Below are 20,356 nucleotides of genomic sequence, written 5' to 3'. Positions count from 1 at the left end.
AAACAAAATTGCAATTTTCTTCTCAATTACGAGGTGTTTTATTTTAAAAACACCATTTGCATAAGTTTTCAATTTATCTAGTACATAGTTAAGGTTCATGTGGACCCTATGGCTAAAATGGCCGTATTTTCACCTCAAAATTTACTATGAGTACAGACAAACCTGCGCATCTGTAAAAAATTTCAGGCCTGGCATGCCCTAGATAAAATAATTTCAAATATGTTTTATGTTTTAGAAAAATAAAAACTTACCAGGATTTTGCCGTGCACTTTTTTTCATTCCTCATGAAGGTGCCAAAATAAACTAAGTTGGGAAACAGGTTTGAGAACTTCCCCACAGGTAATAATTGAAGTGAGCAGTATTGATTGACATGGACATTAGATGGACAATAGATACATGACAATAATTGGTTATTTAAACTGTGTACCTGAGTGGACCATATCAAGGTAAACTCAACTGTTTGTTAATTTTATCATCTTCTGCAGGGACGAAAAAAAGTGTACGGCAAAATCCAGTTAAGTTATGAATTTTCTAAATCATACAATGCATTTGAATTTTATTTATCTAGGGCATGCTATGCATTAAAACGTGTCCAGATGCACAGGTTTGCCTGTACTCATAGTAAATTTTGAGGTGAAAATACGGCCATTTTAGCCATAGGGTCCACATGAACCTTAAGCAGAACAATTAGATATCAAGTCGACGACATGGGTATCTTTCAAGTTGGATGAAGAAAATGCATAGCCTCCGATTTTTATGAAAAAATTACCACGGACGGAAAACATATCAATCTTTTGGTTCAGTAATTTTCGTGTCTGCCCTTCCATTATGTGACTGAAGAAAAAATTCCAAAAAATGGGTAACAATTGTATCGAAAAGAGAAAATCGAGTGCACCTTTTTACGTTAGGGCGTGTTTGAGTTGAGTATTTTGTCTTGATATCGTACAAAGTAAGAATATTTCATACATCGTCTCGCTTCAGATTCTATCATTTTTATATATTAAAGCTACAGGTTGACTTTATAACACAAAAAATCACAGTACTAAAAGATGAAATATATGGGTCAAGTGAAATACCTATCTAATGAGTCACAAAAGCAGAGAAGGTGTGTTCGAATAGCTATTTTTTTTACTGAAAGTACTTGACGACAGTCTTTCAAGTTGGATGATGAAAATGCATATCTTCGAAAAATTCTAATTACTAGGGTTTCTAGTCTTCATACACTAAAAATATCAAGTCTGCCCTTCCACGAAATATTTAATTAGATTTTTTTTAAATGTTTATGAATTGTCGAAAATTCCACCTGACAACCGATCAGACAATAGTTTTAAGTTGAATCAATGCATACAAGATTATTAACTGATGCTCATTAGCTAGTTGATACATTTGTCTTTTAAAATACAACTGACATATATGGATCGTAATGGTGCAATGTGGATAAATTTATCGGTTTCCAAGAGCAATATTGGTAGCGCGTCATTCCTACAACGGCTTCCATTTCTACGATTGTGAAAATGAACTGGCGTAATGGGGGGATAATTTTGACAAAGTAGACTCCTGACTGGGTCATACACTGTAAATGTTCATTATGTAATTTCGTAATTTGACTTAAAATAAGGTTTTCATTCATGTAAACTGACTGATGGTTTGCGTGGTTTTGATTAGGCTTTTTTGGTGTTTATGCTCTTCAATGTTATTTAAAGTTTCACTTCCACGCTTTTGATATCGAGAGTACATGTGAAATGTACACGTATCGTGAGCACAGACATCGAAAGTAAACGCTTCAATCTATGTAGCTATTATATCGAAAATTCAAAAGCTCGCGCTTCAGGAATATTTGTCATCTTTATCTGAAAGTTCAAAATTTAAAGAAGGTGTTGGATTTATTTTTTGAAAACATGTGTTACGTTATCGTCAGAATACTGCATACCTTTTTTGCTACAGGTCGTTTTATTGGCCTTTAATGAAAAAGACATTGTAAATTCCAAATGAGATCAACTGAGCTCCTCGTTCGATACATGTTTTTTTTTCTTAAATTGTATAACACTTCATACAGGGATATCGCAAGAAGAGTCAAAAGAAAGTAGCATCATTTTCAGGTTTTTTGATAGATATTCCTGTTTACAAGAATGTTAATAAAGCAGGGGTCTTGACTGATAAAGCTTATAGACGACATTCCGATTTACCCGTACCAAAATATCTGTGTCAGTGTTGACAACCATTCACTTGTAGTCAGAATCTCATACTTTTTACTCATATTTGACATTACAGAACTATTCCTTTTTTTCGTTTGCACATTTTCACATATTTCTTGCTTGTTGGTTTACAGTCGATTACACGGTCAGGGTTTTCTTATTTTCGAAAACTTTACAGTGATCTACCGTTGCTTATATCCACGCCATGTGAACTCTAGTGGTTAGGTGTCTCATTGTCAATCAATTCACATCTCCTCGTCTTTATATAAATAGAATCTACGACCGACAAATCTTCCCAATTACCAGAGTCGATCCGAAGAGTTGTTTTCCTACCTCCAGTTTGTTTAAAAATTCTGGATACCCAATACAGGAATCATTTCATTGTTATTGGTTTACATATCAACAAAAGTCAATTAACGAGCAAGATTTCAGTTTGAAAAGGCGTTAAAAGTATTGAAATAACGAATAAATCATAAAATTATTTTATTGCTCTTCAACATATAACAAAACTTATTAAAGCACTGTACATAATATAAGTATGCTCTATTTGCATAAATTTACAAATAAGTTATTTCTCCAGTCAACCTGCCTGTTATGGTATAACATTGCTACTCATATATAAACATTATCGGTTTTCAATGCATTTTCTAGACTGAAGACAGCTTAATGGGACGAAGGTAAAGATATCTTTTCATTTTGTTTTTATATTTTGATGAACAAAGTGCTTGGAATTGTTATTTAAAGAAGCTAGAAAAACAAAACAGATAGTTTACAATGAAAACAATGTCCACATCGAATCGATGAATACTACATCGTTTGTTGTATTTTTGACCCCACGAGTTAATTGGAAATCCGAAGAAGTGTTATTTTCATCATACAATCCATCAGTAAAATAACCATCAACTTCTGTTGGTTCAAACAAATATCTCTTAAATCGAACTTAATAATGCTGAAGTCGTTAATTAGACCTTCATTTCTTCCACAGTTCACTTGACTATAATTGTGGTACTTTTTACATTCAACATAGAAATGTTGACTGAAAGTAAGAACCATATCATCAATTGTTTTTTAACAATTAAAAAAGGAAATTAGCCAGTGCAGAAATGCCAAATAAATTGTATCTGTGTACTTCATATTAAAATGACCGAGTTGTCGATCTTTATGTATATTATTCAAGTAAAAATTAACAACCTTTTGATTTTAAAATAGGATGTGAAAAATGTTCTAAACAAACACACACGATTAAAAGATTTAGGCGGAGGTATAATTTCCCCATACATTTCTTTAGAAGTAAGGTAACTTTCAAAACTGTACAACTATTTACAGTATTACAGCCTTGTATTTCATCTTTGAGATTAAAACAACATTATATCATATTTTTAATCATTTGATCAAATATTGGATTTGTAAATTGCTCTCGCACACTTTGTGTATCGATAAATAAATTTTAATTTGACAGAATATGTTGAAAATAATTTATATATTTTTTTATGTCTATTTCAAATGTTCAAATACCCCTAGATTTCATCACGTTACGTATACCCGCTGTATTAAGCAAATATAGCAGAAATCGGTCATGCATTATTTTCACCTTCTAGAACAACAATAATTTCATATCATGTTTATGTTTGAAGGAATAGTTTTGTGCCAAAACTAAACATGGCCGCCCTATATAAGGCATTTACATTATTGCTGTTAAATATACAGAATTGTGTTAACTGAGATAATTTGAAATAATGTGTTTATACCCCCAGTAAACAGTAACATTTTTTTTCTAAATCTACAAGACTTTCATTATGATTGTCATCGTGATACAGATGAAATAGTATTTCACACATCTTGTTTTTGTAGCAAAAACATTAAACCATCTTCATGCATGTTACTTTCTACTGGTAAATCTGCCCGTTTTCCTATCCTGATGAAAGACGAATGTCCTCTGCGCCCTTCTCTGATGTATTTCCTCAGTACAAGAGAATTTATTAATCTGTTTCTACCAATACGCATGAATGAAGAAGATGGAATCTTTCCAATTCTAATAAAGCCTCGTTTTGATGGTTGAAGTAACTCAGCACTCCTCTTTCGTCTTTTAATGCTTTGATCTTCTTCTGGTCCTTGTAAACTACCTACATCTTTAATCAATTTGTATGATTCTTCAGTTTCATCGTTTGGAGCTCCCACGTCGGCATTGTCTATTTTTACATATTCAGGTCCCATCTTGTCTGACTGTTTTCCTATTCTTACAAATGAGCTGTACCTTTTTTGTGGATCTGTGTTGGCCTTTCCAATTCGAACAAATGAAGAGTGTGGACGCTTTTCAACAAGTTCATAATCAGGTAACAAACCGTTGTCCAGCTCGCCGTAACTTTTCCCTATTCTTACAAATGAGCTTGTTCTACTTCGTTTTGCCAGTGAATCTGTCAAATCTTTTCCAATCCGTACGAAAGAACTGTATCTTTTATTTTCTTCCGGGTAGTTTTTTCCTATTCGTACAAAAGAACTTAACCTTTTACTGATATCTTCATTTGGGGTCATTGATTTTCCTATTCTTACGAAAGAGCTCATTCGCTTTTCATCATATGGCCAAGAACTAGGTAGTTCATCCTCAAGTTGGGACTTACCAATTCTTACAAATGAACTTAAACGTTTGTTTTCAGGATGCAATTTCCCTATTCTTACAAAAGAACTAAGTCGTTTTTCTTCAGGATTAGATTTACCAATTCTCATAAATGAACTGAGTCGTTTTTCTGCACTGACACCTGGATCTTCATCATTATCACTAGCTCCTACAACAAACTTACTGAAGCGTTTTTCCCGATTCGTTTGTTCTTTATTTTGGTCACATAGTATGCAGATGAAGTGGCAAACTATTACAGTCAGTGAAAGTTTATTTTGCATTGTCTGTGGTTCTTTTGTCTGAAATCGAAGAAAAAAATCGGTCAGTAATTCACAAAGTCCTTTCCATAGTAGACATTTGTTTAAATGTAAACAATTTTATGCTCTTAAAATTTTCTTGATTTTTCCGTGTTGCATATTATGATTTTACATTACTAAAAATGTTCTTATACAATAATTTTTACCAAAAAGTAAAATAACAAAAATACCAAACTCCGAGGAAATTTCAAAACGATCATTCCGTTATCAATTGGCAAAATCAAAATCTCAAACACATCAACTGAATTGATAGCAATTGTTATAATCCTGACACGGTAAAGGCATTTTTTTACGTAGAAAATAGTGGATAACTTCTGGTTTTATTGCTAGCTAAACCACTCACTAGTATGACTTTTTTTACATTCTTTTTAATGAGATCATGAATTGTTACTTGTTTAATCCATTTACATGTCAAATACAAAAGTATTTTACCGACATGAGATGAAATATGTGAAGTCCAAACACAAAGAAACAGTTATTGTAAGTAAGAACAATCGATATTTCAGGAACTTGAATTTTGAGTGTAGCGCCAATCAATAAGAACAAATGAAGTTAGAAATATTTTGAAATCAGTTGTTTCAGATAGACAATCGTAAGAATGTAGGCCATATGACACAGTTAAAATGGCAATGAGACAACAACCAATTAGTGATATTCGTAAAATTTATGTAGTGGTTTTTACCTCATAACCTTGATGAAGTAGGTTTTTTGTCAGTTTGAATGATTTTGTACTTTATAATGTGGTCAAATGTAGGAAATGTCAAACTATTCTTTTCCATAAAAGGTCATAAATCCGACACGCTTTTACTCTTTAAATATTTATCTCTGTATTAATAGTGTTATAAGTTTACAATACCATTGATATTTACCGACATCCATTTTTATTCATACCTTAAGAAGATTCAATCAACCCTAACTCAGGTACTTCAATACTTGCTTCTGATTCTTACAGATAAGGCATAAGCTATATAAGTATGTTACGGTATTCAAGAAAAGACAAATACCGTTAACCAAGATTTGTTTTTCTTCTGTACTTTACTCTCCTGAACATACTTTTTTTTATTTATTTCTTTTCTGTGATTACCTATAGGTTTATAAGAATACAAAAACATAGAAAAAGTTTACAGTTTGATTTACAACTTTTAAGAACCAAAAGGAAAAGTCTACAATTTGATTTACAGATATGATAAAATGGTAACAACAACAGATTTATATCCTTTCATTTATGCCTCAATTTAGTAAAAAAAAATAATAAACTTCGTGTTATGGAATAGTAGATCATATGAAAAGGTTCAACCGACATAATTTATTGACGTATATGTATTCGTAAGATTTGACTGCAATCTTTTTATATTTCTCCCCAAAGGGAAATTAATTAAGAACTGAAACATCCTAGCATAAAAGTCATCTCCGGATGAAGGACTTGAACAAGAACGTTTGTTTCCTATGTTTCAGAAGCTTAATGATTTATAAATATTTCATTGAAACGTTTTGTAATAATCAATCTTTTTTTTATATTATATAAGTAACTTTAATGAAGTAAATGAGTGTCTATTACATTTTAAAACACATGGTACAAAAGTCGAAAAAAAGAGATTTTTTTTAGTACAAAGAACGTTTAAGTGTTTTGGGGGCTTGAATATTTTTGATATAATGGTATCATAGTAATAACTTAAAAAGAGTTAATATAAGAAAATAAGTGACAGAAGCATTCAAAAACCAACAGAGAAAGATGCGCTACCAGTGTAAGCATTATCGTGGAATTTTATGCGACTATTATACAAGTGAGAGGTTTAGCTAGCAATAAAACCAGGTTTAATCTACCATTTTATACATACGATAATGTCTATACCAAGTCGGGAATTCGTTTGATGTATTTGAGCTTTTGATTTTGCCCTTTAATTGGGGAGTTTCCGTTTTGAATTTTTCTCGGGGTTTTAGTACTTTTGTTATTTACTTCTTTCTACTATGCACGCATCAACTGCCATTCAAAATCCAGACTCATATGAGTCAACAATGTCACATTAAGAAAAGGGCAACAATCGGTAATTTTATAGATCAGACTGGTGTCTTAAAGTCTAACGTAACGGAAGCCTGTCTGCTTTATATTTATTATTTTATCATTTTTTTAACAATATGTCTATATAATCGTCGATTTATCCTTTGCACACGATACTTGGCTTAAAGTACACATCGTATTTCCTGAATGTTCTTTTTTTCAAATTTCCAATGTCATGTTAAGGTTTTTGACGCTAGCTATTCACATGCAATATTATTATCACAAATCTAAAGAATTAAAAAAAAATGCTCATATGTTTGAAAACTTACAATAAAATATGTGAGAATATTTCCGGGATACATTTTAGCAAAGAATCCGTATTTTTGTATTTACAATAGTACTTCTAGAACAGAGATAATCAAAGGATTAAACTTCTTACAGCGTAGAGAAAAGGAAATCGTATATCTACCATCTAACAAAAGGATTTTAAACTGTTAGAGCGAATCCTAAGATCATGATATAGTCCGATACATCTGTGCTTTTGTTGACTGAAGACAATGGTTTATCGATGTATAGAAGAGATTTATTCTCCATTTAAATCGTGTTCATTTCATTGATGAATCAGAAAAATTATCTCACACAAGAGCAAATAATGCCATTTAGATATTCGTACACTTAAAAGTGTTATTTAAGTGTGTCAATATTCCGAATAAACGGAAATAACTTAAATAAAGGAGAATATTTGTAAACCAATGTTAAAATCTAGAATACTTTTTGAACCAGGTTCAAACCACCATTTTGTACATTTGAAAATGCTCATACCAAGCCAGGAATATGACAGTTGTTGTACATTCGTTTGATGTGTTTTATCATTTGATTTTGACATTTGATAAGGGACTTTCCGTTTTGAATTTTCCTCGGAGTTTCAGTATTTTTGTGATTTTACTTTTGAATAAACAAAGTATGAACAACCCTGAGGGAATTGCTGGAACTACAAATGTTCTCAAGCATGTGAGTTATTATGGAATTCGTTTCGAGCTTTACATAAACCACCCGCCATACATACCAAGGATTCACAAATACATTTTGAGCAAACTTTGTAACCAACAAAGATATATATATATATATATATATATATATATATATATATATAACAAGTCAAAAAGGGTACAACATCACCATTAAATAACTATAAAATACACAAATATTAGATATTTCGGATAACAGATATCCTTCTTCGGTAATTGCACAGTGACCATATATATATATATATATACAATATTCGCACATTGTAGTCAAATCAGAATGTATGTGAACAGAATAAGGAAACTGAAATAGAGGCGAGCTACTGTTATGTAGCTATTACAAATAAATTTAATATTTCCTACAATGTACCAATATTGTTTCTTTCCTGTAATTTAACATTAACAGTTGTTTTGCTTTCCGGTCATTGGTGCTGTTTACATAAAATCAGCATGAATTAGATGCTGATTGCGAAGAAAACCTCAAATTTAATTGTGACGTAAATAGTCATTTGAATGACATCGCTTGGTCGCAACAAAAAACCTTAAGACCTAGAGAAAATATACGTATACTCTACGTATACGTATTACCTGAAAATTAATTGTGACGTAAATAGTTATTTGAATGACATCACTTGCTCGCGACAAATAACCTGAAGACCTAGAGAAAATATACGTATGCTCTACGTATACGTATTATCTGAAAATTGAATTTCTATAGTTCAAAATCCGATGGAAGGATACAAGGATGAATTGAATAAAATAGAGTAAACTATAAGAAACTTTTATTTAATATGCTACTAATATTATATTGTTACATTTGTTATCATAATAACAACTTATAAAGATATAAATTATTGTGTATGTATAACAAATCTGAGGGTAGTTACTATACAAGATAAGTTACTACGATAAAACTTCAAGTTATCGAAATCTGAAGACAACACAATAAGAATAAATGTTGATCTTTCTTTGCCTCATGGCAATTTATGGGACAGTGATTTGTGAGAAAACTCGTAGAAGAGTTTTTGATGAGGAGAAAGTGATGGGCAAATTGAACCCCTGATCGAGGCAGATAATGTAATAAAAATGAGAATTGTACAATCACAAAAGAGAAAACTTTAAAATATGTGATAGATTATTAATTTTATCCATATATATACCCGGTATAACCTTTACTTGGAAATATATTGTGTGCATTGCGCTTCAGCAAAACAATCACTACAGTCGAAACCTGCGCCAGTTCTTCAAATTAGCAGCAATGATAAAACGGCATTCCTCAATTAACTATTTGGATGCTCTTTAAACAGACTGAGTTGGTATATTACTACACCAAAGTTTTAGGAGTTCTTCAAATTTAGTTATTGACAAATTTGTCGCTCAAACTAAAACGTCAAAGTTGATTGATTAATGGTTGATTAACTTCGCCTGGCAAATTTTTCCATTCTTGCTTATTGAGTACAAGAAAACAGTAAAACTTAGATATATTGGTAGAACTCAAAGATATGTAACTGAACCTGGATATGACTTTTCACTGAGTGTATTTTGATTGTTTGATTAATGTTAACTCCCCCTGGGTAAAGATGTCATGTTGTGAAAGGCGACATTGATTGCGATGCAACAGGTTAAAAGTTGACCCCTCAGAAGAGTTATTACAAGTTCAAAGAGCCATGGAATCTATCAATACAGGGGAAGGGACAAAATATCAACTTTTGACCGATCTAAAGACAATAACAATCAAAACCAAGGAGTAAACAAAGACTTAAAAAACCAAAGGATATTTACATCAACAGTTATAAATAATAAATAAGAAACAACACGAACTCCACTAAAAACCGGGAGTGAAATCAGGTGCTCCGGAAGGGTAAGCATTTCCTGTAACGTATACGGCACCCGTCGTGTTATTTCCTTGTTCAGTTTTGTAATGATGGAAGGTTATTATGACTGAGGAAGAATATCAGATATGATTTCTGACACACTTTTGTCAAAATGGACAATCAGCTCATGATGGCGACCGTAAAATTTCTTAAGTGATGACTTTAATTTGATTGATTCATAGCCCTGTCTTAGCAACATTTGAGAAAGAAGTATTCCTCGTTCAACGTGCTGCTGGGATGTTGCTACACAGAAATGGAAAGTTGACTATAGGAAAATTAAAATCATTGAGTTTGTCATAAATTTTGGTATTCAACCTACCATCAGTAGTCATTTCGAGAAAAGGTCTAAATATGAAGTAGATTTATCTGTGTCGGTAGTATCTTTAATTTCAAGTTCACTTGGATATATTACATGTAAGTGATCACTGAATCTATCATTATTAAGAGACAGTACATCATCAATATACCGAAAGGTGAAATTAAAAGACTGGGCTAATTTCTTTTCTCCTTTCTATACAAGCCCTTGGATAAATTCTGCTTCATAGGAATACAAAAACAAATCTGCAAGTAGAGGAGCGCAATTGGTACTAAAGATTTCTTGATCGGTTCCTTAACATGTGAAGAGGGTATTGCTATCTCCCAAAATATTCACAAGAATTAACATTTCCAGTTTTCAGATACAACTAAATTGATTCATCCGACATCAAACCAAAACCCTGTCTACATGAGTCGTAAGACAGGCAATAAGTTCGAATATCTACGTTTTCATATTTCGCATACTTAAAAAAAAGTTAATAATTTTAATGCATAAAATTATTTCACATTTTCATCTTATCCATATAATACAAAAAAGCGACAGCAAAGAGAAAAAAGATTCTCTGATTATGCTTTCAATATACGGTATTTGTTTTTTCTCATTGTAGAAGATCGAATGGTAACTTATAGTTGTTTAATGCTTAATCTTTGTTCTTTGTGGATGGTACACTTTTTTGATACTCAAACCATATTTCCTCATTTTAAAACATGTCATCTAAGCTTCAATGTTAATATGTTTGCACATTATTACACGAGTAAAAGGTTTTCAGCCTGGAAGACGAACACTTACAATTAATGAAATATAACAGGCTGTTATGTCGAGCATTTTGTAACTTACAATATAATTATTCTTATGCGAAAAGTTTTAAAGAAAATGTTTCACAAAATAAATGTAATTATAAGACGGAAAGCATCGCCTTGGGCGCAATAATGATACGACTTTGTGTAAAATGAAGTAAAAATTACCGAGTAGTCGCCTTCGTTTCATCTTTGCTCAGTGAAATGCCATATATTTTCAACTATGAAGTTCGATATACAATTTTAGATAAATTGAAAAATTGAACCAAATTGTAAACCGAAATATACTTATGCAATATTTTAAATCATTTTAATAGTATTCTGTTCTTAATTTTCTTTGTTTTCTGGCTTCCATAGTGGTTTTTATTGAATATAATAATTTCCACTGTAGTCTAGCATTTCTTAATTCTATTTTCTGTATCCTTCGTCTCATATTAAAAAGAAAAATAGAGTTAGCCATGATGCAAATCACCTTCAATCTAACTGTTCACATAAAATTCGGAATACCTTTCGTTTCATAAAAAAAGTAGGTCTCTATTTTTCATCTTATTAACAGCCATAATGAATTTGTCAAGGTCATACCTCATATAGATATTATGCTCAGTGAAATTAGAGGAACCATGTCTAAAGTTTGGGTGACTTATTATGATATGAATAAATTTCTAAGATATCGTTGGCGTTGCAAAGAACGCACGTTTCTTAATAAGAAAATATTGGTCTATGCAAGTGGACAAAATTTCAACTAATCTACATACAACAAATCTCCATTGTTGACATTATTTGTAAATTTTCTTTTATAAAGGCTGAACATCATATAGAAAAAAAAATACAGTACAAGAAATAGTCGTCAGTGATCATGTGTAAAATTCCATCCCATCCGGATTATTTAAAAGTCAGGGTACGTTAATAAGTTTCAAAATATATTCGGGTCTTGAAGAAAATTATGTAAATTAATCAGAATTATCAATACTGAAGTATGTTATTCAGGTTTATCATCCTTTTTTTATGCTAATTTTAGTGCAAAGTTGTCATGCACTTAATCTGTATAGTATATGTAAAAATATCTTTCTTTGTAAGTTATAAACTTGGTATAAGAAATAAAGAATAATTAATTGATTGATAGTACACATGTGTATAGTAATATCTATAAATAATTGAATGAAAACGACAAATAAATCTAACAAAAACTGTCATAAATTTTAAATAAAGTCATTAACTAGCATTATCTGCTGGTTATCATAGGTACATTAAAAACGAAAATTGGCGGTTGTATTTTTTCGCGAAAAAATAATTCATAACGGCAGTACATATTTTCCTTAATACTTTCGAAATATAGAAGAAACAATGTATTGATCAATATATAATGGCATCTGTGTTTTGATACTGACTTTATCAGCAAGAATATTAAAAGAACCCACAAGGGCGATCTGATATTCGAACTGATGAAGTCTGCATAAAAAAAAATAGAATGCCACATATTGTTTTATCGGCAATTTGTCTTAACTGTATTACTTTTTGATTACACATATGAAATATAAAATAGTAAGTATAACAACTTATACGCGTACAAAACGTTGGGATAGTTGTTCGGTTGTATGAATGTAATGGTACTGCGAGCAAACGCAAATGCACCGGTATTATATGTCTTTGATAAGGCCAAGCAAAAACAACAAGAATAAAAAGTTCTTGTTTCCTTGCAGATATGAAGTATTGATTTGAAAAACACTTTAAAAACTTTGAAGTTGCTTTTATCTACGTAATTTAGGCTGTGGTGGATAGATCATACCAAACCTCCTGATATTTATATCAAATATGATGTGTCATAAGCATATACTTTATCATACAACAATGTCACATAGTATCTAAACGACTATGCAGCCCGCTCATGTCAATTATAGCATATGAATACTAAATAGCTAAAGTTTAGATAATACGACAAATTAACATTAGATTTTAAAAATACGATAGCCTGCTTTGTTCTCTTTCGTTTTGCAATTACAACCACGAAAACAAGAATAAGATAAATATCCTGTGTATTCAGAGTAATTATAAAATTCACCATCATATAAGTTTTCTTTTAGAATAAGAGTCATCTAACATGAATGGCGTTTGTAGTGCTGTAGTATTTTCTCAATTGATTTGTCCTTCCTTTTGCTCAATATCAACAGCACAAAATTCATGTTGTCAATCAGCTATGAGAAAACAAACAGATTCAGACCAAAGTTTATAGCTAGGTCATTCCAATCTGGTTCTCAATTTTTTTTAAGCCAAAAAGCTTTAAATAAATTGTATAGAATTGATGCTAAAATTGAATCTTTTCCTATCAATTATAATGTCTGAAATTTGATAATTAGTGATCTAAGAAGTACGGAAACGATTTTACAAAGATCTAAAACCAAAGGAAAACGTGATATGGTAAATATACAAACTGTCTTTAAACCTATCTTGTATTCAATTGATATTTCAGGAAATAAAATGACGATTACCAAATATAGTGCAGAGCTCAAAGTCTTGGACACATCGTTTCTTTTTAAGTTGAACATATATCACAAAAATAAAAAGTAGAAAAAAAACTAAGGTGTTTATTTCTTCCACAAGATGGCAGTTTCCTACGGAAGAAAGCACCTATCTTAGCCATTTTCGTTTTATTTTAAATGATTGACCCAACCAATAATTATTATTCGCTAATTTCGAGTTGATGTCGAAGTCTTTCCTTCCACACTTTTACGAACGCCATCGTGATTTTGGTATATTTGTATCATATATAAACACGGAAAGAAAATTTTACTTTCAAACACCATTTGAGAAATGAACACATAAACATATCAACAAAGACAACCAAAGTGTCGGTGCCTGATTTTCAGACATAATAACATGCGACGGGGTTTTATTTAGTATTTCAATACTGAACAACTCTTTATCAATGGAATAACAAAGCCAAATAGAAGGTCCAAAATCAACTACAACGACAAAACCAAAATAACCAACCGCAAAACCAAAACAGAACACTTAATTCTATATCACATTACATAACACAAATGAAAGAAAAGCAAATAAAGGAATGCTCACATTTACCAAAAGTGTGCTTTTTCCTACTAAGACACTTTATTTCGTTCTATTAATTTTCGTTTTTTCGTTTCGTTTTAAGAAATACTTTGTCCCAAGAAAATATTATGAATGTTTCTGTATACGCTTTTGAAGATATAACCTATATGAGCAAAATAGATACCGAGTATACTTCAAACCAAAAATCAACATTTCAACGCAATTACAGTTAAAGAGATATAATGAGATGAGGGTATATGTAACTGATACAACAATCCATCTACACATATAATCAATGACATACATCTAGTGCCAATAATAAATTCATCAACTTTTACTGGATTGGTTTTGTTAGCTACATGACCCCCATCTAGGGATCAATTTATGGTTTTTCAAATGCGCAACCTTCTATGACATATACTGGGCTGGTATTTTAAACCTTTTGTTAGTAAACTGAACAGGGACAATTAAAAATATGCAATTATTGTCAAATTCATTACTTGAACTCGATAAAACAAAAAAAGGAATTTTAAGATAAGCGAAATATAAACTGCCGAGTTCCTGATTGTATCCCTTCCTTTCCTTTTTCGAATTTTCTTTTCGGGATGGAATTGAATTTTGCATGAACGTTTACCATACTACAGTCTCTAAATTGACAGTTTTTATTACTTTACCACGTCAACCAATGTTTTAAATAAAGGCAACAGTAGTATACCGCTGTTCGAAATTCATAAATCGATTGAGAAAAAAACCATATCCGGGTTACAAACTAAAACTGAGGGAAACACGTCAAATTTAACCCTTGAGATTTTCAAGTCGCTTTTTACTGCGAGCTACATAATCAAATATCATACTACTGTATTTGAAAATATTCAACTTTAAATTCACAGGTCAAAGCTTTCGCTAAAATGTTAAATTGAAAAAAAAAACTTTAAAACAGTTTCAGTATTTATCGCCAAGGCCGTACATTCACCTTTAATGGTTTACTTGTTTTAAATTGTTATTTGGATGGAGAGTTGTCTCATTGGCACTTACACCACATCTTCCTATATCTATGGTAATTTGATTGTCCATTCCTGCATAGACACTAATATGTGTAGCATGAGTTCAGTTTTCGTATGCATTGGCAATGTGCGACATGCTTTGCAGTTCAATAATAATCATTCAGCAATATCTAAATATTTTTTATATTCTTTTAATCCATTAATATATTCTATTATTTTTTTAATATTTATTTAAATTGGTGTGAATAAATTGTGGTTCGAAAAAGGAACTGACATTTGAGGTACTAATTGAATAAGAAAATTATCAGGCTCAGTTGAAAAGTTAATTGTTAAGGTATGCGTGCGAACATGATAAAATGTTAACTGCTCAAATAAAACACTTTATTTCCAAATTATTTCAATTAGTATAAAAAGGCAATGGCTTTGAAAAGATTCTGATATTTGTAGCATACTAATAACATATAGTAACTAAATCATCAGGGTCAATTAAAAAGTTAATCGTGCACGCGTGTACACATTGGAAAATTGCTTTCTTGCATTAAAACACTTCTGCTGTTAAACTAGATACAAGAGTAATGTAACTGGTGATTCGTTCTGTCATAAAACTTTGAAAAATGAAACGAATTGTAAAAAAAAAGTGCAACAATTCTGTTCATCCCATTACATCATTGGTAAAATTATTACCGCAAAATTTAAGTTTCTAGATGAATAACTACGCTAGGAATAATCTGACAACTTAAATTATGAAACATGTTAAAAAATCTTAACCGAAATAAAAAGTAAAAAGTAAAAATTTATAAATAATTAAAGTAGATAAAACTATTCAGAGGCATATGTTATGTCTCAAATAAACTTACCAATAATGTAAATGGTGTAACCTAACTCCCAAAACAGTGTCTTTCCAAATAAACTTCAACGGACACCTCATTTAAGTAATACCCAAGTGACGCAGTTTTCCATCGTAGTTATTCAATGAATTAGCCGTATAAAGTAGACAGGAATTATTCTATAACAAATCCCTAACAATTAAATAGCATATGATTCGTAACTAAGAGATGCCTTGTAAAACCAATAAAAGCAATACGATTGGCCAATGCGCCCTTTGCCCACAGCTAATGGGGGTGTTCGTTTCAGCGTATTACAATTCAATTAACTCAAACAGACGCTGAAAGGCAGTAAATTACGACTTTTACTGAATTTGTTACTTTTGAGATTTTAGAATGAATGAAAATTGCATTTGACGTACAAATTAGAGAACATTTTATTGGATAACTTTTAAGTCACAAAAGCTTAAAATCTTGTCCTATGGGTATGTGAAAGATTTACATGGTGAATTAGTAAAAGTGTTATCAAGAAGGAAATATATATGCTCATGTATATAATCATAAACATAATGGTTATTATATCTATGATATAATAATACATTATCATATTAATTGTTACTTCAGATTTAATAATACATACTTTCTGAAATAGGAATAGACTGTTTATGAGATGCATAATATTTATACCTTGTTTCTCAAGAGATAGATGTATACAAGCTATAAAAATATTTTGACGTATTAGTAAATGACCGTTTCGTGTTCCATATTAACAGTTGCTGGACTTATGATAATGATAAGAGGCACCATAAACAATCATGTAAATTTTGATGGGAATAAGCAATTTGAATCATGACTCTAAAATCCCGGTTGTCATTCATATTTACTTCTGTATCATTTTTGTTTAATTTATTCAATGCTTCAGACACGTTTATAACCATGTGGGAACAACAAAAAATCTCAAACAAAAGCAATGTTCGATAATTGTTTTTTGGGGGTTTAAAGTAAATGTTGTGATTTTGTGATCAATACGTTGCACTCTTTCTCTTCCATAATATAACAATTTATCTTTCACAGAGTGTATTGGAACTATATTTAGGAAAAATTGTAAATAAAATAAATATCAAGGAGTGTATTCATTTTGTATTTATAAAGTTGCCTTATTTATGCAATGAAAATCACATTTATTCCATAGCTAAGAACTATTGTCTTCCACTTGAGAATATCACAGGTCATTGACAAAAAATGAATTCAGATTTTTAATTTCAGCTTCAAAAACTCTGGTATCAAAATGATTTTTCTTAAAGAAATAAGGTACAAAAATAGTTATTGCACGGCAAAGACTGACTGAGCAAAACGAACCTTATGTTAAAGTGAGAGATTGCTCCGGAAGGATAAGCATCTTTGAAAACAGAAATAGGAACATCAAATAGGCTTAAATCATCTGCAGCATGAAAATTACTTATAGGATTCAAAGTGCAGCATCCGGATTGTTTAATTATTATACAGATATTAACTTAATTACTAAAAATAGATAATTTAAATCACAAAAGTTGAATTTTTGCTTGATCGAGTAGGAAACGTAGTTTTATTTCAATCTAACTGAAATAAAGATTGATATTTGAGACACTGGAATTGAGTGGTAGGAAAGTACACTTACTCTACGCTGTGACTGTAAGAAATGGAATAATTTGTACAACACATGTATATTCAGTGACGTATTAAGCATTTTTGTGAATATTGATAGCTGAATATAACTATTAGATATTGTTTATTGGTAAAAAATTGACAAATTCAGTATGGATAAAAACTGATAATGTTAATTTGGCCATGTATCTTTGTCTACTAGTAAATTGATATAGAAATTTGCACACTTATCTATTTATCTAACACAACATATTTTGATTTATATATAATCATAATCATTTGAAGAGATAAATATGGTGTTCAAATTGATCTGTCTGGTAAACAAATTTCTATTTACATAGATGGTGCATTATTCAACCGTATTTATCAAAAACGCAAAACATTGGATGACATATAGTTCTTCAAAATTGTAAAGGCAACTGCAGGCTGTTGTAGAAATAACGATGACAAAAAAGTACAAGAATTTAAAGTTACTTTATATGTTCCCAAAATAAGTATAAGAATCTCTATTGAAGGAATTAGAAAGAGAATCAGATGATACCAAAAAAAAAATTAACGAAAAATTGACAACACCATGACCAAACGAAAATAACAGACAACACAATGAACAAACAAAATCAGACAACACCATAAACAAACGAAAAGCAGACAACACCATGAACAAACTAAAAACAGACAACACTATGACAAAACGAAAAGCAGACAGCACAATAACCAAATGAAAAATAGACAACAAACACCATGACCAAACGAAAAATGTATAACACAATGACCAAACGAAAAATGTATAACACAATGACCAAACAAAAACGGACAACACCATGACCAAACGAAAACACAAACACCATGACCGAACGAAAAATAGACAACACAAAGAACAATAAAAAACAGACAACACTATGACCAAAAAGAAAATGGACAACAGTACGTTCCAAATCGGAGTTATATAAATCTTTTTTTCACTTGTCCTTCAAGAAAATCTGCTGATCTCAATAATATTTCTATTATAATATACCAAAATTGTGGTGGTCTTTTCAAAAATACTTTTAGTGGACAAAACATTAGGACCACTTCGAAAAATAAAGGCAATAGTAGTATACCGCTGTTTGAAATTCATAATACGGTAGAGAAAAAAAAACAAATCCGAGTTACAAACTGAGGGAAACGCATTCTCTGGTTTAATGTACAAGTTTTTTTTATACTTTGGTAAGATCATGTTTGATACGCGTAGTATTTCACTATATACTTTTTAGAAGTCTGTGTGCAAGATATCTGCCATTGGATAATAATAGAATCAGAAGAAACAGAACACGATTCGAAGCTTATTTTGATAACGTTTGGTTCTATTAATTTTTATGGACTTTTTTTTTTTAATTTGACTTATAGTTCTGTATTTCTGTTATACTTTTTGTTATGAAAAAAGATACTGCATATAAAACAAATTCATGAACTGCATGTCTGTCTCATGCCCTCGACGCATTTTGTTAGATCGGTAAATTCTGATCAACAGCTTATGGTAAAAATAGCAAAAGCAACACACATTTAGCAGCTATAGCTTTCGCTACTTGATAGAAATGAAATAGCAACTTAACAACAAAAAGAACCAAAAAGACAGATTGTGATCGTTCAATATCCTAAATTGGAAGTATTTTTTTCTAATTTTATTTACTCGTTACTATTTTTAAAGTTTAACAAGAATACGTATACGTTATAGTATTTAGGTTTAATTAAATTTTCCTCTTTTCAATTTTTAGCAATAAGAGACTATAAAGTACTAAAACGTAATATACAATAAATGTAAAATAAATGCGACAAAGCAGATCACATTTTTTCAATTATCATTTGATAAAGATCCGTCTTCGCTAGCCAAGGATCATGCACAGTGGTAATACAAATGTATGTTTTGAACATCTGTTTCATAATAACTCTTTTAAGTTCCACAAAACTGAAGGAAATAAAAAATAGACAAGAAAAATATTAATTAAAAGACTTTTAAACTTTAAAGGTTTCTATCAATTAAGTTCAAAAGTTAATTACAATAATTTTGTAATTAGTTTGTTAAAGAAAGGTGAATTATAATCATCTATTTGCACTCTCTTCGTACGAGAAACCTAATTATTTTCTTAATTATTGACGTTTATCTGAAATACGCTCTCGAGTATTTTTTTGGTTTTGTAAAGTTAAAGAATCAATGATTGAGCATTACACATTTGTGCTTCAAAACTACTATTCGACATTGTAGTGTTTCAGAAACCTTACTCTTGAAGTAAAATTTGTTCAGTGTGTGTCTCCTTATAGGTTATCTGACCAAAAATACTAGTGTGCGTTATGTCCAGTAATTGGCTTATTATTGCCAAAAAGAAGGCGTACATTGTTTGTTATTAGCCATTTGTTTTCCCTCCAACTTCTACTCTTCAACCAAAAAATAACCTTTCAAACAAATCTTAACAGGAATAATGCAGGCTGATTGATACTCAGTTGATACTAAATAAAAAAAATTGAACACTTTATTAGAGAAAGTAAAAATGGTCAAGTTGGCATATTTGAATAGTTTATATCTGTTTCTATCGACTTTAAATGTTAGATATAGGTGCATAACATCGATTGTTTTGCATCTTATATACATGTATACATTTAAATTATAGTATGCAGTCTCGAGATATTTGTAAACTTTCAAATTAAAGACAAATTTATACAAACAG

General features: G+C 30.8%; 1 protein-coding gene across 1 annotated transcript; it reads right to left on the bottom strand.

The window, feature by feature from the left end:
- Positions 1–2,661: 2,661 nt before the first annotated feature.
- On the bottom strand, positions 2,662–16,248 carry LOC139482634 (FMRF-amide neuropeptides-like). Its single transcript, XM_071266561.1, has 2 exons — positions 16,044–16,248; positions 2,662–5,108 (listed from the first exon to the last, which is right to left on the bottom strand). Exon 2 carries the CDS (start codon positions 5,088–5,090, stop codon positions 4,026–4,028), a length of 1,065 nt encoding a protein of 354 aa, XP_071122662.1. The 5' UTR covers positions 5,091–5,108; positions 16,044–16,248; the 3' UTR covers positions 2,662–4,025.
- Positions 16,249–20,356: the final 4,108 nt, after the last annotated feature.

The sequence above is a fragment of the Mytilus edulis genome, chromosome 7 (assembly GCF_963676685.1).
Source record: "Mytilus edulis chromosome 7, xbMytEdul2.2, whole genome shotgun sequence".
NCBI lineage: Eukaryota > Metazoa > Mollusca > Bivalvia > Mytilida > Mytilidae > Mytilus > Mytilus edulis.
This window is presented reverse-complemented; position numbering and strand designations above follow the sequence as displayed.

What these genes read in the sequence shown, in the direction of transcription:
- LOC139482634 (XM_071266561.1), bottom strand. Translation starts at nt 5,090, where the DNA reads ATGCAAAATAAACTTTCACTGACTGTAATAGTTTGCCACTTCATCTGC.